Raw genomic sequence first — 22872 nt, 5'->3', positions numbered from 1 at the left:
AATTTCGATGACACGTCACTGTTTGACACGTGATCGGATTGGGCAACAAGCGCTCCTAGGCTGTGGAGCGAAGCAATCGGTTTTGATATCATTAATCTCCGTCCTATTTATCAATCTCCGGCTTGGGCACTTGACCATGACCTTGAACTTGACGGAGATCTCCGCCCCGGGCCTCCATGGTGTTAATAGGACACAGCAGAGATAGGCAGGAAACAGGGAGAGACTGGGAATGACACTCAGCAAAGGTCGTCAGGATCGGGACTCGAACCCCCGACACGCTGTCAGGCATGGGCATATGTGGCATGCACCTGGACCGCTAGGCACCCGATCTTAAACTATTTTTAACAGCATTTTGAATTCTGTCATATGTAATTGGTTTGGTGACCCCTGTGGTATGTGCACCACACGGGGTGCACATACCACAGTTTGGGAACCCCTGCCCTACAGCATTGCCTGTGCGTATTTTATAAATGGCTGGATTAAATGGAAACATTGGTCTTGGTCTTCCTACAGCAACTAGTGGTGTTAAAAGCCTCTCTAGGATCAAAGAGTAGCAGCGTACAATACATCTGACCTCTTGAAGGCAGGTGCTGGCTGAGATGAAAGAACAGAAAGCATAGAGACAGTGATGTTTGGAGCCCATGCCCTTCTTCAGACTCAAACGTTCACTCTCAATTGAAACGAAAATAAACTGAAAGGGAGCGAACAACAACAGTCAGTGTGGCTCTTAGTCTTCTTTGTACTCGTTTGTTAAAGGCCTCTAGCCCAACAAGAACGCTCTCAGCTTACACATCTGAAGCCTTCTGTGTTTTGGATGCTCACTTGGCAAGTACAGTAGCTCAACGAGTTCATGACTTGCCCCTGGTGTTTAAAGTTGCGAGTAAGTTTTGACTGGATGCCAAACACAGCAGAACCTCTGACCACATTTTTCACAGTGGCCTGTTATAGCACTACTAGGAGGTCGCTTTTTGCGAAGCAATTTGTTTGATATTACTCCTACAGATTTTGTCCAAACATCTCGCAAATCAGTACATGGTATGTAAAAAATCACACCCGTGTGAACTGAGTGGTGCATGGTCTTATATAGCCTGATCAGCTGTGGTCTGACGTAACGTCAGTGACCATAGTAACCATGCTTATTCTTTTGGGCCCCACGTACAGGTACACACAAACACGGATACAGACAAAGCTGGTTGTTGGAGTGGTTTGCACCACTCAAAAATTACATTCCATCCTGATTGGATAAGTTTGCCATCTAAAGTGTGCAGGAGTGGTTCGCTTTGAACAAAATGTCTCAAATCATGAACGCAGCCAATACACTCAAGTTCCTATACTTACAGTAGGCTTTGTGCTACAGTATGTGAAAATGACTTCACAGTTTACTGAATCCAGACAGTTTTTCTGATCGTCCCTCCTGTATGTCTCAATTGATTTCTTCCTCTTTCTATGTCTCTGTCTCGTCCTAAAATGCACGGTCCTATCCCATTTCTGCATAGCAGCTACTGTAAAAAAAAGTTTTTCCACCCCTTTTTTTTCTTTTTTCTTACTTCCTCAACCTGCTGTTGCTGCTATGACATATATTTATGTTGAATGTGGTGAACTACTGTATTCTCACTTTGGTATTCTATTACCCAGGTTGATGCAGCACAAAGACAACAAATTCCTACCTTGGAGCTTGCACAATGTCAGTCAAGAGCTGACAATGTAAATGTGTGTGTGTGTGTGTGTGTGTGTGTGTGTGTGTGTGTGTACGCATGCGTGTGCGTGTGCGTGCATGCAGGTGGAGAGGTGACCAAACCGCGGTTCACGCAGTATTTCCGTGGCAGCCTGTCAGGTCTGACCATCCGTCCAGGAAAGATCGAGAGTCAGAAGGTCATCTCCTGTCTGCAGGCCTGCAAGGAGGGCCTGGACATCAACTCACTGGAGAGCCTGGACAAGAGCATCAAGGTACACATGCTGTACGCACACAGGCATACAACCATACATACCAATACAACACTTTGATCTGTATTCTATTGATTAGAAGCTCTAGCTTTTTCAGAACTAAATCACCAATCACCACCACGCACGCACGCACGCACACACACTTTGATTGATATTTTATTGATTCTAAGGACAGATGCAATTTATTTTTACAACTCATTTGTATACCTGTGCACGTATACAATATTATTTATTGACACACATTTATTTGATCAACCCACCGCACGCACACACACGTACTGTACACACACGCACACGTGCACGCACGCACGCACGCACGCACGCACGCACGCACGCACGCACGCACGCACGCACGCACGCACGCACGCACGCACGCACGCACGCACGCACGCACGCACGCACGCACGCACACACACACACACACACATAATTTAATCCATATCACAATTGACAGCAAGGATGGATGGAACTTTTGGAGAGCTTCCTTAAATAAATCACCAATCAGCTCTCTCTCTCTCTCTCTCTCTCGCTCTCTCTCTCTCTCTGTCTCTCTCTCTCTCTCTCTCTCTCTCTGCTCTCTCTCATCCCTTTGGCTCAGCTCATCAGTCTGTGATGATGGATGGAGGTGTATTTCTCTGTCTTTCTCTCTCTCTGTGTCCTCTGCTGCTCGCCTCACTGATCTGTCTCTCTCTCTCTGTGTCCTCTGCTGCTCTCCTCACTGATCTGTCTCTCTCTCTCTGTGTCCTCTGCTGCTCTCCTCACTGATCTGTCTCTCTCTCTCTGTGTCCTCTGCTGCTCTCCTCACTGATCTGTCTCTCTCTTTCTGTGTCCTCTGCTGCTCGCCTCACTGATCTGTCTCTCTCTCTCTCTCTCTGTGTCCTCTGCTGCTCTCCTCACTGATCTGTCTCTCTCTTTCTGTGTCCTCTGCTGCTCGCCTCACTGATCTGTCTCTCTCTCTCTCTCTCTTTGTCCTCTGCTGCTCTCCTCACTGATCTGTCTCTCTCTCTCTTTGTCCTCTGCTGCTCGCCTCACTGATCTGTCTCTCTCTCTCTTTGTCCTCTGCTGCTCGCCTCACTGATCTGTCTCTCTCTCTCTTTGTCCTCTGCTGCTCTCCTCACTGATCTGTCTCTCTCTCTCTTTGTCCTCTGCTGCTCTCCTCACTGATCTGTCCCTCTCTCTCTTTGTCCTCTGCTGCTCTCCTCACTGATCCCTCTCTCTCTCTTTGTCCTCTGCTGCTCTCCTCACTGATCTGTCCCTCTCTCTCTTTGTCCTCTGCTGCTCTCCTCACTGATCCCTCTCTCTCTCTTTGTCCTCTGCTGCTCTCCTCACTGATCTGTCCCTCTCTCTCTTTGTCCTCTGCTGCTCTCCTCACTGATCTGTCTCTCTCTCTCTTTGTCCTCTGCTGCTCTCCTCACTGATCTGTCCCTCTCTCTCTTTGTCCTCTGCTGCTCTCCTCACTGATCCCTCTCTCTCTCTTTGTCCTCTGCTGCTCTCCTCACTGATCTGTCCCTCTCTCTCTTTGTCCTCTGCTGCTCTCCTCACTGATCCCTCTCTCTCTCTTTGTCCTCTGCTGCTCTCCTCACTGATCTGTCCCTCTCTCTCTTTGTCCTCTGCTGCTCTCCTCACTGATCTGTCCCTCTCTCTCTTTGTCCTCTGCTGCTCTCCTCACTGATCTGTCTCTCTCTCTCTTTGTCCTCTGCTGCTCTCCTCACTGATCTGTCTCTCTCTCTCTTTGTCCTCTGCTGCTCGCCTCACTGATCTGTCTCTCTCTCTCTTTGTCCTCTGCTGCTCGCCTCACTGATCTGTCTCTCTCTCTCTTTGTCCTCTGCTGCTCTCTAATAATAATAATAATAATAACAAGTAAGACGCGCAAACGCGGGAAGCGAACGCAGCTCATAAATTGCAATAACAACAATTAGAATAAATTACGTACTTTTTTAAGGTTTTTTTTAAGTTCTCTTTTTTAAGTAATTTTTTAGTGTGTGTGTGTGTGTGTGTGTGTGTATGTGTGTGTGCGTGTGTGTGTTTTTCTTTTGTACGTTTTTTTTCAAGTTTTTTCTTTTTAAGTTTGTTTTTAAGTTAAGTTTTTTTTTAAGTTAAGTTTTTATTTAAGTTAAGTTTGTTTAAGTTAAGTTTTGTGTGTGTGTGTGTTTTGTGTGTGATACAGCTGCACCCTCTGGTGGCTATACATTCCACGGAATCTCAAAGTGCTACAATGGGCAGAGCATAAAATTAAGAAACATCACACGGTTAAAACATCACACAATTAAAAAGTGAGACAAAACTATTTAGAACATGGGGGCATACAGTAGGTCAAGAGCGTGTGTGTGTGTGTGTGTGTGTGTGTGTGTGTGTGTGTGTGTGTGTGTGCGTGCGTGCGAGGTTAGCTCCGGACAGACACACATCCTCTTATAGAAGGACTCTTTCGAAATGTGCTAGTGCAGTACCTTTTGAGCGACACATGCATGGCTTCTGCACTGGAGCCGTTTCGCCTTGTAATGCGTTTGGTGTACATTCACTCATGTGTATATAATACAGTGTCGCTTTAAGGTGAATTTTTAACAGATTCAAAAAAGATGATTAATTTGTAATTAAAACACCTTGCTTCCCCAGACCTATTTAATCCATTTAATCCATGTGCCCATCATTTATAGCGCCCGGACCACTTTTACCGGCGCACCGGAAGTTGTTGTGCATGTCTGTGTAGCAGCTAACAATAGCCACACCACTCTAGAGTCGATCGACAACAACGGGAGGTAAGAATAAATCTATCGCGACTAGCGACTGGACCGCGGAGCGCCGTCTAACACAGGATCTTTTTTCAGAATTAGACGGGATGATTTAGATCGGGAGTTATGAACGTTTTAAGATTTTCGTTTTCGTCAGCTAAACAGGCAGGGAACATTTTCGATGACGTGTCACTGTTTGACATGTCATCGGATTGGGCTACAAGTGCTCCTAGGCTGTGGAGCGACGCGATCGGTTTTGATATCATTAATCTCCGTCCTATTTATCAATCTCCGGCTTGGGCACCATGACCTTGAACTTGACGGAGATCTCCACCCCGGGCCTCCATGGTGTTTCAATCACAATTAATTATGGACATTTGTGATTAAAGACATGCATTGTTTGACAGCATTAAAGAAAATACAAAGTAGTTCATAGTATACTGTAGGAATACTAACATAATGAATCATACTGTATGTGCATGCTTCGATTGCTTCGTTGTTCCAACTGGTCAGTGTTATTGCTTTTATGCAAGAAAGCATGTGCGTTATTATGAGTCTAATGTGCCTCAATATGCCTCTATTCCCCCCTCTCTCTTGCTCTCTTCACCCCTCCCTCTCTCTCTCTACACCCATTTCTATCACTCTCTCTACCCGTCCCTCTCTCTACCCGTCTCTCCCTCGCTCCCTCAGTTCCATTTTAACCCTGCCCAGTCCATCCTGGTGATGGAGGGTGAGGACTTGGATAACATGAATTCTGCTCTGAGGAAGGTGTCCTACATCAACTCTCGTCAGTTCCCTACGCCTGGCATCAGACACCTGCACATCTCCACGGCAGTACAGTAAGAACACTAGTATTCAAGTTGTCTGACATATACCTACGGTATCTCTTTAAAGGTACAGTACAGGTAGAAACCTATAGCACTATACCTGCAGTATCTCTTTAAGGTTATTTTAAGTTTAATTCGCTCAGTAATTCACTGTGGGAACACGCCTTCCAGGCGTGAGACAACAGAACAACTATAAACTCCCATATAATGATATATGGGAGTTTATAGTTGTTCTGTTGTCTAACGCCTGGAAGGTGTGTTCCCACAATGAATTACTTCGCTCATTTCACTTAAATAACCATGGTTACCTTGTAAGTAACCTAATGTTAAGTACAATAAGAAACCTACCATTATACCCATCTTTTAAAGGTAAGAAACATATCATTGTGGGGCTTATAATGCCCACCATTTTTAATGGCAAAAGGGTATTTATTAAATATAGTCCAATATAATTAAATATTCAAATGTTATGTTTGACAAAGAATCAAATGTTTTATGGTCATGATGTTTCAGGCTTAAAATAATTACTACACAATGACATATTTCAGAACTTTGGGTGGGTCTCTCCAAACCTATTTCGGCCAGTCTTGCACCTCAGAGATGTTATGACTCTCAGCTCAGCTGGAGCAATTGGTGAGAAGTTGGTCAGACGTTCAAGGTGGGCGTAATGTATTTATTTCTGTTTCCGCATTCAGTCCAAGGCTTTATTCTTCCACCAGTGAAAGCACTATAGCAATATTTTTTGAGGGGCGCTAGCCCCTCCTATGCCCAGCTTTCCGGGTTTGTGTAAACACAAACATTGGCTTGATTGGGGCTAACATTGGGGCTGATCACCCCATAGCGATGATTTGATTGGCTGAGCAAAGTACATATTGAAGATAAAAGTGAGGGCAGAAAAGTGAAGACGGAAAAGTGAGGACGCAAATTGTGATTAACCAGAATGAGATGATGTATGATGATGTTTTAATACTAGACGTTGAATGAGGAGAAGTACTAGTCTCAAGAGCCAACCTCCACGAGGTACACAAATCTCTTATAGTGACCATGGATCAACACAACCTGTCTCAATAAATCGCAAGACCTCCTAAAAACACGACTTCCAGTGCTGAATGTACAGTGGTTAAGTGGTTCAGTGGTACAGTACTGGTTCGCAGTGTTGCTATTTCATTGGGAAGATTACTGAGTGGGCGGGGTCTGGTGTTCAGAACTCAGAAGATATGGCTGCAGTAGCCTACTCGTCCTCTCCGAACTTTGGATAGGCAAGCCGAAAAGCGATTAGACTATTTTGAAGTAGGTTATGTAAGCTCCTTTAAGAAAGCTAGCATTGTTCCTTTCTGTCACACCTGTCTCTTAAAGGTTCTGCAGAATAAGAATCCTTCTACTGTAGATCTCAACATTGAGTTCATGGAAGTAAAAATCCCAGTCTGCAAGGAATTTATTATTAGCTATAATGTTGCAACCATACCACGAGCTACAGTATGTGTTTGTGAAATTATGCAATATTCCTGTAGTACTGCAATACACCTGTATGAAATCAACCTAAAGTTTAAAGAAAAACATGCTATTTTCGATGTCATGGAGCAATACTATACACTACCCACAATCCTAAAGTGTAGCAATGATTGGTGGAGCTCTCTTTACTACAGAACTGTTGCCACCGTGGCGGCGGTGGCTCAGGGGTAGAGTGCCTGGATGGCAACCGCAATGTTGCCAGTTCGAACCCGGGCTCCCCCAGAGTTACTGTCGAAGTGTCCTTGAGCAAGACGCTGAACCCCTAATTGCTCCCGATGTGCTAGTTGGTGCCTTGCATGGTTTCCGCTGCCATCGGTGTATGAATGGGTAAAGGCGCTATATAAATGCACCATTTACCATTTACCACCCTCTACTACCACTAGATCCCATAGCCTACTATACATCATAATTGAAAATTATAACAATTAACTACAATAATTCACTATTAGCAATAAGAACACTATATAATAATGACTAATGAAATTAAAGTTAAGAAGAAACAAGCTAAACAATTGTTTGTTTGGAAGTGTTTTGTTGTCCTCTGTACCGGAGTGGATGTTCTCCCATCTCCTTTCCTCTCTCAGTTTTCCTTCACACATTTCCTTCCTGATGGCCTGGAGTTGAATCTGTGTTTACAAAGTAGAACACAGCCCTGGCTCCTCTCCATGTTGATATGTCACTTACATCCATGTTCTCTCTCCCTTTCTCCCTCCTCTACATGGTATTCTGTCATCACTTTGCCTGTTCTTTAATCCACCAGTTTCTGTCCCCTGTCCCCTGTCCCCTGTCCCCTGTCCCCTGTTCCCTGTTCCCTGTTCCCTGTTCCCGGCCACATGGGGCCAGTTTCTACATTTTAAGTACCACATATTAATAATTCTGTCTGGATTTCACCACAGAGTGAGCGAGAGAGAAAGAGAGAGAGAGAGAGAGAGAGAGAGAGAGAGAGAGAGAGAGAGAGAGAGAGAGAGAGAGAGAGAGAGAGAGAGAGAGAGAGAGAGAGAGAGAGAGAGAGAGAGAGAGAGAGAGAGAGAGAGAGAGAGAGAGAGAGAGAGAGAGAGACTGGCTGGTATTGTGTGAGTGCCCCCTTGATGTTTTGTTAATATTCATGATACTGTTAAATAAGCCTCTCTCCTTGCAGCAGGGCCCTAGGGGTCCAGTCTCACCTCCTGTTAGGGTCCCACGACTTCAACTAACGCAGCAGGAGGAACGTCTCTGGATCTGTGGGAGCGTGTCTGCAGTGCTTCAGTGAGCTTATGGGGAAAGTCATCTTAGCTAGAGGCACAGCGATTATCAAGGAATTCATTATTATAATTACCCCCAAAGTTGTCTTGTTGTTAAATGTTCTATGAAAGTTTTCTATCGTGCGTGCGTGCGTGCGTGCGTGCGTGCGTGCGTGCGTGCGTGCGTGCGTGCGTGCATGCGTGCGTGCGTGCGCGTGTGGATGCGGGTGCAGGTGCGTGTCCTTGGCATGACGCTAAACTGCTCCATTGTAACTTCCACCGTTAATGTAAACACGATCGCAAGCTTACATACAAGATGGCGCTCGTCACCGATGGAGTATACCGACAGCCGACGCTGCCTGACACAAAACAGACACATTGCTATCCTCATGGACTCAAATTAGGAAATACGTGGATTGGAAAAATCTCTTCCCAAATCACAGAGTCCTACACATCAAGTGCCAGGACACCAAATGTCTCATGGAGCTGGGACTTTAAGCAACGACGGCTACGGCAGTCCGCTACGGCAACCGGAAATGGATCAGTGCTCGATACATAAACCTGCTTGCCGTGGCAGCCCTTTCTACTACGGCAGAACCTACACTTACACGCAGTGTCTACAACGCCATGTGTATTGAAATTATAGCTGTACATACATTTACACTGATTGCTCCATCACCTCTCTTATGCTGTGTAATGTGTTGGCATGCTCTGAATGAAGAAATAACACTAATACCATATGTCACATTATTATATTATAATTAACCATGTTTATTAAAACGGTTTTAGAAGAACACAGATTGCTCCAGCACCTCCCTCTTTCCACTGCTATCATGTCCAGCGCATGGAAGAATTAAGCAATATCTGCAAATTAGCTGACGGGGTGTTTTAAATGTTTTTAAAACATGTGTTCATGTTTGACACATGCATAGACGCTGCATAGACACGTCACCGTGGGAACCAAAAATGGATGGGAACCCGTCGCCGACGGCTGTTTGCTTAACAATTTTGACAGCTACGGCAAATGCGTCATAGCCGCCGTACTTCCGCGTAGCGGAGCCGTCCTGAAAACCATCGTTGCTTAAAGTCCCTATTAATTCACACAGGCACACACTCTCTGAAACCGCACAGAAGACAGACAACACAAACTGGCCGAGTCTATCAAAGAAGTGATAGAAAAAGCCACCTCGACTTTTCCCAACTCAAAAGTAGTCATATCTGCACTGCTACCCAGAGGGGATATCGAAGATGATGACATCAACACCATCAATGCACAGATCTCCAGAATCTGTGACACGAAGCACAAAGTGCAAAACACCCACACCTGGATGGCGGCAGCCTTTGGGACAAGGTACACATCTGCAAAGCAGCAATCCCAACCTTTGCAAAGAGCCTGAAAGACACCGCACTCGACCACGACCTACGCATATCCTACAGAAGTAACAGGGCGATGAGCAACTCACCTATAGAGAAGACAGACTATGCACCCACTGCACACAAAACGAGGTAGAGACTGAGCTACACTTCCTAACCGTCTGCCCATTGTACCAAGACATCAGAGACATATACTGTACTTCACACGGATTACAATCACCCAAGGAGAGTTTGAAAATCACGCAAATGTTTATATCCAAATGAATGCTATAAACATTTAAATTCTGCTGTCAACTTTCAAAAGTATAAAGCTAATGTCTCCTATATAGATGTATAACTATCTCTGACAGAAAATCTTTTATAGTCTCACAAGATAGTATTACTCAAAGTGTTAATGTAACACTCTGTTTACACGTTTACTTTATTGTTTTATCTTGATTGTTTTGTTCCACTTTTGCTTTGGCAATGCAAACATATGCAAACGGTGATGCCAATACATTAATCATCCTTCCAACTTCCACGACAGCCTTCTTTAATCAGGTTGTATTGCTTTGAAACCACATCCAGAGTCAGTTTGACTTTGTTCTACCTGTTCTTCTGTTCTGCAAACACACGTTCTCCTACCACAACATGTCAACAAACAAACAAAATGTTACTTTTTGCCATTTGTACCCAAATGACCAGAAACCAACAAATGTTAATGAACTCCTTAAAACCCAATTAAACACGATTCATGCCTTAATACAATGTAACCAGCGCTAATCTTCCTCATAATATTTCTTCATAATGAAATTGGACGGCATCCAGTTTTCTTCTTTCTTTTTTGCCTCAGCTCCCTCCTTACATCAGTGAGCTATTCTCAGGCTCTGCTCACAACAGTGGCTTTGTGCACACACAAAGCAGAGAACGCGCATATGCACGCAGGCACGCACACACGCACGCATGCACGCACACTGCCGGCCATCACCACCTTTGCAGAGAATGACGAGATTACAATACAGATGCAAATGTGTTTGCAGAGAGAGAGAGAGAGAGAGAGAGAGAGAGAATCATAATGACAGCCAGACAGGGGCAGACAAACCGAGAGGAAAGATTCCGCGTCAGCGCTATCCGCCCAATAAAAAAGTTTACAGTGGCATGTGGGGGCGAAAAGATATGAAATTACATATGCGGCGCAATCTTATCTTATTCAGCGGTGATTACAAAACCGGATCCTGCACACGAAAAAAGGCCTGACATCAATGCTTTCTCTCTCGCTCCGAACGCCAGCAGTGGAGGAGAGAAAGCATTGCTGTCCCTCCCACAGACAGATGTTAGTGTGTTTGAAAGGCCTACAGTGAAATGTAAAAACATGCGTCTGCTCACTTTCACAGAACATTCGCTGTCTGTCATTTTTTCTTCCTCTCGGCTATCCATCATTCACCCTCCTCCTGTTTTGCTGTCTCTCTCCCACACACTGTTTGACGTCTGTTTGCTCTCCATGTGATTGATGCGTAATCCGCATTCTTTATGCTGTGTGTGTCGGGTGTCTGCATCAATATGTGCATGTATGTATACGACGTACTGCCTCCCTCTACCTGGTCTGTCAGGGTTCCTGCTGTGCGGTGCCATGTGTGCTCAGAGAACCCAGGTCCTGCAGTGCACACGAATGCGTCGGCCCCTTCATGCATGCCATTTGTCACTCTGCATTTTAATGCTGTCAACGTCAACAGCGTGGGAAGGAAGCCATGATGTTTGAAGTTTGTCAGAGGCTTATGCTGTAAGCCTATTTTTGAGTGGTGCAACCACTCCTATAGACAGCTATGTGTGTTCCTGGGTCCGTCCCTGGGTCCGTCCCTGGCTGTGTCCGAGCACGAAAATAACGTTTGGTTGGTTTTCACCACCAAGTGTCACTGTTGCGCAGCCTAACACACACGCACATATTAAGTGTATATATGATGCTTTCGGGTGTGACAGTACAGTACAGTACAGTACAGTACAGTACAGTACAGTACAGTACAGTACAGTACAGTACAGTACAGTACAGTACAGTACAGGAACCCCTTGGGGACCCCCACACGGTAACTCTGTCATTTCTCAACCGTTTCGGACGCGGGGCGGCTCACCCAGGGTGCTAGCCCAGGGGCTGGCACCCTGGGCACGTTCCTGTGGGCCTGAACTTCCGGGGACCCCCCGGGGACCCCCACACGTCTGGATGTTCTGGGGACCCCGCGGGGACCCCCGGGGACCCCCACACGGTAACTGTCATTTCTGGACCGTTTCGGACGTGGGCGGCTCGCCGGAACAGGGCCGGCACCCTGGGGCGCGTTCCTGTGGGCCTGAACTTCCGGGGACCCCCCGGGGACCCCCACACGTAGTTGCACCACTCACTTCACCCGGGTGTGATTTTTATATATTCTAGTGCAAGTTGAATTTCACATATGTCAAATCAAATCAAATCAAATCAAATCAAATCAAACTTTATTTGTATAGCACCTTTACAACAGCCAAAGCTGACCAAAGTGCTGAACAGAGTGAAACAAGACAGTAGAGCATAGCAATATAAAACAATGAAAAGAGACAATACAATATAAAACAGAGCATACAATAGCACAGAGCAGGAAATCAATATACAGGTAAATCAGGTGCAGTTAAAGGCGAGGGAGAACAGATGAGTTTTGAGGAGGGATTTACAAGCCCCAATTGACTCGGCAGATCTAATATGGAGGGGCAACATGTTCCAGAGTTTGGGGCCCGCAGCCGCAAAAGCACGATCACCCCTGCTCCTCTTACTAGTCGTGAACTCGACCAGCAGCAGCTTGTCCGCAGACCTTAATGCTTGTACGGATATAACTAAACTTTGCTGTTTCATAGCTTTGCTTAATTACTGATTCAGACCCTCCGCAAAGGGGTTATAACAAACAGGTCTGGTAACTGTGATTTAACACACACCAAGGTAACCTTAATATTACTCAAACACACATAGCCTCGACGTTGCAATAATGCCCGTAAACAATCACTTGATTTTGGCCATTTTATTACTATTATCTCATAACACACTCACACACGTACAAACATACTTCTACTACACTTGTGTACAGTATAAAGCCTTATTTGCCTTGTCTGGCCCGTGTTAGATCTAATACAATAGCATGATGATCATTACAACAAAGGAACCTGAGCCTGTGGCGTTTAGGTAATAACTGCGAACACAAGGGAAACACAAGATACATACTATTAATTCACAGATATAGCGACTGCATAGATGCATCATTTATGACTGAATTTAGAGCATTTAACGAACATATAACACATTAAAAGGACTTACTTAAACGCGTCATCCCGTTTGCTACATTGTTTCTGTAGGAATGAACGAACACATCGTGCCCCCTGGTATAGCTCGCCCCTTCCTCTGTCACCCGACACTTCCTATCCCCATACCATGTCCTGTCCTAGTATGAACTCGCATTCCTGGTATATAGTATTAGTAACACATTGGTAACACATTTACCCCCCAATTAGCTGTATTAATATCTACATCCCTGAGATATACTGCAATTGGTTGATAAGAGGATCTCTGTTCTTATATAACACAGAGTATTTACTGTATAGGCAGTGAACTTCATAATAGCACCAACACTCTATACATAAATGACACAACATGAAGTTACAAATATAAGCTGGGCCGGCACTTAATATTATAATGATCCCACTCACGGAATAAACTCGACACCTCCCACTTTTAGGCTACGGTTTGAAATAAACCCAGTAGGCTAAATAGATTCCCCACAATCATTTGCAAACAAAAACATTCAAACAAAAATAAAAAATAAGTATATCAATCATGCTTCTAATCGATGAACGCCTCCGGATGGCACTCACCAGTTGAACTTATGAAATAATAAACCTAGTTTACTTTCATGCACTGAATTAATTTTGATCTCAATCTGACTGTAGGAGGTAGGCACCACCGCTTTGCTCCTTACTGAGTGACAAGTATGCCTCATCACCCAGCTGCCTCAAGTAAATACCCAACTGACTAGTCTTACTCGCGCAGCATGCATATGGAAGAGTTCGTTAGGGTATTTCTCAAGAGGTCTTTCTAGTCTAATTCACTGATCTTCAACCGGGATTAGGACAACCAGCCGCCGCACATCACGATGGAGGATGACGGATGGCCATGCCACCACGTCTTTCACCACCTGCGACCAACTGATGGGCAGACTTGGACATGTCCGCACCTTTACGTCCCTGACGACACCCTGGTTATCTGGATTCACCTCCACGACACGACCCATCCGGAATCGACCTCGTAGAGCGTTCTGGTCCGCGACCCACACCAGGTCGCCGACGGCCACATTCCGTGCTGGAACGTGCCATTTCTCTCGGATGAAGAGATGAGGGCCCGCCAACTGGCTCCACCGCTTCCAGAACTTGTCCACCTCGCGCTGGACCGCCCGAAGACGACTGTACGGGTAGCTAGGGAAGTCAAAGCCCAGGATGTCTCCCCTGGGCCCTGCCCGCCCCAACAGCAGAGAGTTGGGAGTGATGATGTCCACGGAATCCTCGTCGACCTGAGTTCTGGCTCCGATGGGTCTTTCGTTGGCCAGGTTAGCAGCAAGGTAGAGTAGAGTCTGGAACTCCAACGCCGACAGATCATCGGTGTCGCCGACGCTGCTCAACGCCCTTTTCAGAACATGGACGGCAGCTTCGGCCGCCCCGTTCCGGTGCGGTGAGTCCGCTGGGCTAAACTCCCATGCCCAGTCGGTCCCTGCAACTGCTGCTCTTTGCTGGATCTGCTCCTTGTCAATGTCCCCTAGGAACTTGTATAGATCCTCCAGTGCTGGCCTCGCGCCAACAAAGTTCGTACCCTGATCAGACCACAACTTTTTTGGATGGCCTCTCAGAGCAGTGAATCGCTGGTAGGTCTGCAGAAAGCCTTCTGTAGACAAGTCCTCAACTAGGTCTGCATGGACAGCCCGTGAGGCCATGCAACTGAAGACCACGCCCCAGACTTTTCTCTTAATGCGTCGCTTCACAGTGCCCCTGACAGTGTAAGGACCGAACAAATCCAGCGTTGTGTACTCGAACGGAGCTGCTGGACTTGTGCGCACTGTAGGAAGATTAGCCATTACTTGACTGGATAGCTTAGCCCCCCGTTTGCGACAAAACAGGCAAGAGTCGATCACCTTACGTGCGACCCTTGGCCCCTGAACCACCCAGGCTTTCTTCCTGACTCGCAGGAGTGTCCCAGCCACGCCCTCGTGGTTTGCACGATGGGCCTCCTCACACAGTAGTGTGCTGAGTCGTGCCTCGTAAGGAATGATGGGCACGCCCTGGCTTTCTTGGTCAACGGTCTGAACCCGGCCTCGGCATAGCAAGAGACCTGTCTTGTCGTTCTTACTAACTACAAGACGGTTTAGTGTCGTTGTCGGGAAAGAAATTCCCTCTTGGGCGGCAAGGCACAGCTCCTTAAATGCTGTGTCCCGCTCTCCGACAGAGAGCACCGCCCCCCACTGTACACGACTGCCGGACTTGAATAAGCCTCCGTGGCCGTGCAACACTCTGCGGACGTAGCCAACTGCCCCGCAGAGTTTTGACAGTGTGCTGCATCTAGCCAAGTCCATTTGGTTCACAAGGCCTGACCCCCACAGCTGTTCAGTTTCGTCATTAGATGCTGCCACAGAACCCCCATCACTGACTGGTGAAGGACCCCTGCTGACCGCTGGAGACCCCCCATTGTCTGGTGAAGATCTGCCACTGACTGGTGAGGACCCGCCACTGTCTGGCAGTGGCGCGGACCCCTGGTTCTTAGTTTGGGATCTAGTAACAGCAGCAGAGAATGCTTTCATTTTGAACACTTTTCTCTGCAATGTACTCACGATTTCCCGCGAGGAAGCAGCCACCTCAGCAGCTGACTTCATAGGCCATTGGTCGACTGGTCTGGCTAGGAACTCTGGTCCCTTTTGCCACAGGGAATCACTGTCTAATTGCTCAGGAGAACCCCCCCTCGTGACTAGATCAGCTACATTTTCCACCCCGGGAACCCACCACCAGTCAGTCACAGGCCCCGCCTTCTGGATTTCCCCAACCCTATTGGCGAAGAACGTTTGGAACCCATAACTGTCCCTTTGAATGGCACCCAGCACTGTCTGGCTGTCGACAAAGTGATACCACTTCTCGATTGTCAGCCTGCTATGCTTCAGCACGTACCCTTTCAGTCGTGCGGCAAAGACAGCACCGCAGATTTCAGCTTTCACTGCATCACCCTTTTGGTCTAGAGGAGCCAACTTGGCTTTTGACTCCACCAGACGAGTCTCCACCCCGCTAGCAGTTTCCCACCGCAGGTAGAGCACCGCCCCGTAGGACTCTGAGCTCCCGTCGGAGAAGGTGATGCCCCAGGGTTTCCCCACCCATCCGGGCGGAGTGATACACCTGGGGAACGTGATCGCACTCAGCTTTGCGTATTCCTCAAAAAGTTCAACCGCTCTCACGCGGAGATCACTAGACAACGGTTGATCCCAAGTGTCTTTGGTCAATGACCCCGCCTCTTGGAACGCCCTCCTGACTAGAATAACGCCTTTCTGTTTCAGAGGCGTCACAAGGCCAATGGGATCATACAGCCCCGCTACTTGACTCAGCAACATACGCCGAGTCAGAGGATCTGGCGTCTTCTCCGCCACCTCCCCCAGAGCAAGGTTTTCCTCGCTCCGCACTTTCTTTTTTCTGGCGGAAAAGTTTATGGCAACCATGATGAAGAGGCTGTCCTCCTTCACATGGTAACCAACCCCCAGAGCCTTATTGTCCTCCTCTCTCATCTGATTCGGAAACAACATAGTCTCTGGTTTCATTTCTCCATCTCCTTCCCTCCCACTTTGGCCTGACCGTACCCAGGGCTTTAGGTGAAACCCCCCGGTAGCCAGAATGGTTTTAACCCCCGCCAGTACCTCCTCCAGCCTCTGGGGGCAGTTGTGAGATAGAAAAATGTCATCTACGTAAGCGTTCTCCACGATTACGTCCCTCTCGTCAACCATGTGGGTGAACTGAGGTAGATACGCTGTCTCGCGCATCGCTATTTGAGCTATGCTACCCGCTGGACGGTCTCCCATATTGACCCGTACAACTGCATAGTCTTCAATCTTGCTGTCAACTGAGTCTCTCCATAGGAACCGGTGCAAATGTACCTCCCGCTCTTCTAGCCAAACGGAGTGGTACATTTTGCTTACGTCGCCAATGGCGGCGTATTCCCCCTCCCTGAAACGCAGCAACACTGCTCGGATCGGGTTCAAAACATCGGGCCCCTTCAGCAGGATACTGTTCAAACTCACGCCCCGGAATTCTTGACTACTGTCCCAGACTATCCTAACTGGCGTGGAAACTGAGTGTGGGTTTGGTGCCATAAGATGGTTGATCCACCAAACAGCCCCGTTCCACATGTCCATGGCAGCTTTAGACAGCTTGACAGCAGCACCTCTTTTGAGCATTTCATGCACCTGGCTAGCATAGGCCTGGTACCACACGGGATCTCGCCTGAGACGTTTCTCAGACTTTAAGAACGTGGCCTCAACCGCCGCCCTATTATTTGGTAAAGTAGACGGGTCCTCTTTCCAAGGATAGCTCGCGTCCCAATGCGACTCATCGCTGTGAGAGTCGCTTGTCTTAAAAGTCAGGCCCCTCTTGACAATCTCCATTTCTCTCTCGTCAGCGAGAGACATCTCTTTGCCACCAGGGGCGCATTTTCCACAACGACAACCCCCACACAGGGGATCGCATGCCGCGCCAATACTGTCCCAACGCCACCAAGACAGTGCCGCGCTGGTGTCGGTATGGCATGTAGCAGCCTTAATTTCAACGGCTCCACCTCTCATTGAAAGAGCAAAATGGGTTGACGCCCACTGTCCTGTGATCATTTCACTGGCGTCGAATAGAGACGGATGACATCCGCTAACCGTCTTACCCAAAATCCCCGACCACAGTACCAAATCTCCACATCTAGCCAACCGCTGTGGGGCTAAACGACCCTCACGCGCACTGATAAGTATTTCCACTTCCAGTGGACGTCTCAACTCCTCCGGATCGGTGCCCGGGAAAAGATCTGCAATGCGCCTAGGATTAACTGGACAATTGATCTTTGCAATCTCATTCAGACCATAACAAGTCATGTCATGGTCCAGTGGAGAAGAGCCCTTTTCCCCCATTGTCTTCAACTTAATGGAGTATTTTTTCGTCTTGAATGTCTTTCTCATCCCCCCAACGCCCTGCACGCTCAGAGTGACAGGTCTTCCTTTCAGCCCGAGCCTGTCTGCAGCTTTGTGGGTGATATAATTCGTATCAGAGGCGAGGTCAATCAAAGCCCCCACCCAATCACCGCTTTTCGTGGTTACTTCCAGCGTCATCATCAGAGCAGGCATCTCTCCGCCCTCAGTGCAGCCTGTCGCGGCTGTATTGTTCGTGTAAGCTTTGCGCACTATGGCTAGTTGCTTTGGCGTCAACTCGGCCTCAGCAAGCTTAAGTTCAATTTCATGTGTAGGCCCACGTGAGTCCCTCCCCACGCTACTAGCCCCCCCTCTCGCGCTGTCACTATTATTATTACTAGTGCTACTATCCCCATTACGTGGACGCGCCTTGGGGCACAACTTGAAATTATGAGGAGGCGACGAGCCGTCCCTTTTGCACTCACTTAACCTACACAGGAAATTGTCATTGCGCACTCTGCATTGGCCGTCATGTAGATATAAACACTTAAAGCATGCTTTATGTTTTTTCGCATACGCACGCCGGCCTTCAACGTTGGCTTTCATGAACATTTTACAACGGAACAATGCCCCTGAGTGATCGCTCTCTCCGCAGATTACGCACGAACCCCGCGCCTCCTCGCCGCTAAACGTAGCCCTTGTCGAAGCACGCTTCTCGCGCGCCCCGTTCCCCGGCTTATCATTCTGTCGGTCATTATTACGGCTACGTGGGCTCGGATCACTTCGTTTGGTCCCTATGCCTTTTGCATTTAATTGTTCTTGTTCAACGAGCACTTTTGTATGCTCGCGTAAGAAGGCAATGAAATGCGGGAACCTGTTTTGGCTATCAATATTATTATTTGGATTACAACGCATCACAAGCCACCGTTCTTGCATTTCTGGCGGCAATTTAGCCTCTAAATTGTGAATGACGAGCTGATTCTGAATGACGTCGCCAGCATTCAGATCCGCTAGATCCAGCACCGATTGCTCTATTAATCTAACAAGATGTAATGTCTCCTTTGGCTGGCCACTGCTTACAGCGGGCACACTTTCCAACTTCATTATAATCTCCTTGACAATCTGTCCTACGTTCCCATAGTGGAGTTCTAATTTTTGGTAGACCTCATCTGAAGTCTGGCAATAATCAAGCCTTAATTCATCATTTATCCTTTTATCAATGGAATCAATCAGTAGCTGGTAACGCATGTCATCACCCCACCCAGGATTGTCAAAGAGTGCATAAATCCTATGCCACTGTTTCTTCCATCTGAAGTATTGCATGCGTTCCCCACTGAATTGGGGTAATTTCATAGGCTGAGCAGCCAGTTTGCTACCGGCTGACTTCTTTCCTCCATTGTCAATGGCGAGAGGTACACTTTCTTGTTTAATTTCCTCTTTCATTTCTATTACTATTTCGCCTTTGTGCTTTAAATCCTGGAGATTGGCACTCTTAAGTGCCTTCAAAGCATATATCTCAGCTAATACCTTGGCCAAATTCTCGTCAGAAATGCAACCTTCCCAAGAGTTTAGTAACGTCTGCATGTCTGTTAATGATCGCTCAATTACACTCTCCAGCCCGTAAATAAGACTTAGGTTAATATCCTGTTCTTTGTAACGGTCAGGACGCGCTCTGCCTGCTGCCTCTGCCGCCCACTTGAGGGCGCGCTGCACAGAATCTTCTATGAACCGCGTCCATAAGTTTTCCTGCAATTCTGTCCGAGCCAAAAGATAGGATATCTTTGCGGCATTGAGTCTCGTACTAACGGTAGCTATGTCCAAAGCGTTTTCACCAGCCTCTTCCATTGCACTTTTATAATCCGTGCTACAGGTTAGAAGCTCATCAAAACCTATATCCATGTCTTTCAGTAAAGCCTTAAGTTCACTTTCGGACTTATGGGCAGCCGTACTTTTGGCTTTGGTCGTTAACCTTGTTAACGCGCCTTGGCTCGCCGAGCGCGCTTTCTTTAACGCATCTAAGGCTGCCATGGTTACACGAGGCTACTCGCTCGCCCCCCCCACCAACCTTGTCTCTCTTTTTAGATGGCCGGTCGGCGTTCCTCTCTGGCGGCCAGTCGTGCTGTGAAACATACACAATGCGTAGCCCCAATTCCTATGCTATTAGCGTTAGCATTGGCTAGGCTAGCCCCAACAACATCCAACTGGAGTTACCCTCCTTTAGCTTAGCATTAGCGTCAGTCAGCCAGTTAGCCACCGTTAGCCTAATGCTAGTTGGTTGCTAGGCACAATGCAATGTCAATGGGAAGGTGGCTAGCTCCTTGCTTGTTTACAATTTAGCTTGGTCTGGTATACCCCCCAAAGTCAATGCACAGTTCCTTTCTGCAACACACAATTTCAGCGATATTCCCCCCAATGCACAAGCACTCATGTGGGCACTGAAACTCTTTATTTAGGTCGGCAAAACCGGATGCTTCCTAGCACCCAGGGCACAACCTCCTTAGCAGCAGGATCACGCTACTAGCATCCTTGTCACCTCAATACGGCACGGATGATTCCCGCAGATATCAGCTACCTCCTGCAGCCTACGGGTTTCGGTCGCTGGTCCTTGGACACGGCGATCGATGACGGGTCAGCGATGCTCCGCCGCAAACGCTGGATGGCCGTCCCTTCGTTGTCTTGCTTCCCAGCTAGCGTCACGCTAACAGCAGACAACCACCATTGCTCACGTAGTAGCTAAGCTAACAGCTAAGCTAACACGGGCCAATGGCTTTCATTAGCATTGCGGATCACACAATGCTCGTATCACTTTGAATAGCTACGGTGAATTAAGTACCGTTGCTTCAGTAACACGTCGGTGGGTTACACCGCAATGAATTATTACTCACCGGTGATTACACACGGTTAATTATTACTATGGTGAATTACACCACATTTAATTATTACTCTGGTGAATTACAGAGCATTTAATTATTACTGTACGGATATAACTAAACTTTGCTGTTTCATAGCTTTGCTTAATTACTGATTCAGACCCTCCGCAAAGGGGTTATAACAAACAGGTCTGGTAACTGTGATTTAACACACACCAAGGTAACCTTAATATTACTCAAACACACATAGCCTCGACGTTGCAATAATGCCCGTAAACAATCACTTGATTTTGGCCATTTTATTACTATTATCTCATAACACACTCACACACGTACAAACATACTTCTACTACACTTGTGTACAGTATAAAGCCTTATTTGCCTTGTCTGGCCCGTGTTAGATCTAATACAATAGCATGATGATCATTACAACAAAGGAACCTGAGCCTGTGGCGTTTAGGTAATAACTGCGAACACAAGGGAAACACAAGATACATACTATTAATTCACAGATATAGCGACTGCATAGATGCATCATTTATGACTGAATTTAGAGCATTTAACGAACATATAACACATTAAAAGGACTTACTTAAACGCGTCATCCCGTTTGCTACATTGTTTCTGTAGGAATGAACGAACACATCGTGCCCCCTGGTATAGCTCGCCCCTTCCTCTGTCACCCGACACTTCCTATCCCCATACCATGTCCTGTCCTAGTATGAACTCGCATTCCTGGTATATAGTATTAGTAACACATTGGTAACACATTTACCCCCCAATTAGCTGTATTAATATCTACATCCCTGAGATATACTGCAATTGGTTGATAAGAGGATCTCTGTTCTTATATAACACAGAGTATTTACTGTATAGGCAGTGAACTTCATAATAGCACCAACACTCTATACATAAATGACACAACATGAAGTTACAAATATAAGCTGGGCCGGCACTTAATATTATAATGATCCCACTCACGGAATAAACTCGACAATGCTCTAGATGGGGCGTAGGGCACAATTAGGTCAGAGAGGTAGGAGGGAGAGAGACCGTGAAGTGATTTAAAAACAATTATATTATATACATATAAAACAATATAATTATATATTTTGTTTCAAAATATACAATAAATAAATAAAATAAAAAATAGGCAAACATTTTGTTGAAAGCGCAGTATGGACCTTGGACAAACAAAATCACAAATATATTTTTGAACATAGCCTAATTATTTTGGCTAATCAAAATATTTTCCCCTCTGATAAGACGATGACTTGATTAACAAGATTTAGTATGAGCCTGTCTACCTGTCCAGTTATTGTATGGTTTAATACTTGCGACAGGCTATGCATGGTCACTAGAGAGAGGTGTTTGTACAGTACCTCCTGGAGGTTGGCTCGTGGTAGACTGGTAGCTTTCCTCAGCCAATGTCTCTTCCAAACTACCGTCACTTCCGCTGCTGGCATAATGAAGCCTTGCGGGCAGTAAACAAAAAGGAAATCTGTCACGTCCACCTTGAACGTCCTTGACCAACTTCTGGCCAATCAAACTAGGTGAATACAAAGTTCCATTTCACAGCGGGCATTTAGCCTTCCCTGTCTGTGTGTCTCAGGTGTTTCGGGGAGGACACATGCATCACCATCCCAGACACGGATGCGGTGGTGATGGTGCTGCAGCCCAGCGAGCCCAGGATCACCATAGCGGGTCTGGAGAGGCTGAGCAGGCTGGCCTCTGACCTGAGGTCAGCGGGAGGCCTGGCTCTGTTCCAGGACCTCCACATCATTAGCACTGTGACCAGGACCGATGCAGCCCACACAGGTATGAAACACGTTTAGTTGATTGAAAAATATTGAAAAATTCATAATATTCTGTATGTTGTATACTGCAGAACGATTCACATTTATTAATGCATACAGTTTCTCTTTTTCTTCCTCTTTTTTGTAAACTAGGCCCTAGGTTTTGAAACTATAAGCCCAGCGGTTTCCAAGATTAGGCACATTCACGCACGCACGCACGCACGCACGCACGCACGCACGCACGCACGCACGCACGCACACAGGTTCGAAAACATAATAATATAGGTCCCCGTCTTTCGGCCTGATGGAGATAGTTAGATTCTAAGACAGGTGACACAACGGATGCTGCCAGCATCTTTCAAAATATAAGCGCTAGAGTGCCAGCAGATATGGCAGATTTTACTCTGAAAGATCCCCCCCTTCCGT

General features: G+C 46.8%; 1 protein-coding gene across 1 annotated transcript in view; it reads left to right on the top strand.

The window, feature by feature from the left end:
• The window catches only part of LOC306932591 (calsyntenin-2-like), a 297254-nt gene that overhangs the window by 258174 nt on the left and 16208 nt on the right, over nt 1-22872 (top strand). The window contains exons 10-12 of the mRNA XM_079514444.1: nt 1781-1947; nt 5364-5512; nt 22263-22468. Of these exons, the coding sequence (XP_079370570.1) occupies nt 1781-1947; nt 5364-5512; nt 22263-22468 (522 nt within the window). The remainder of the gene's footprint in view (nt 1-1780; nt 1948-5363; nt 5513-22262; nt 22469-22872) is intronic.

Source organism: Electrona antarctica (genome assembly GCF_951216825.1).
Source record: "Electrona antarctica genome assembly, chromosome: 11".
Taxonomy (NCBI): Eukaryota; Metazoa; Chordata; class Actinopteri; order Myctophiformes; family Myctophidae; genus Electrona; species Electrona antarctica.
The sequence above is the reverse complement of the archived record's forward strand: the minus strand, read 5'-3'. Positions and strand labels throughout refer to the sequence as shown.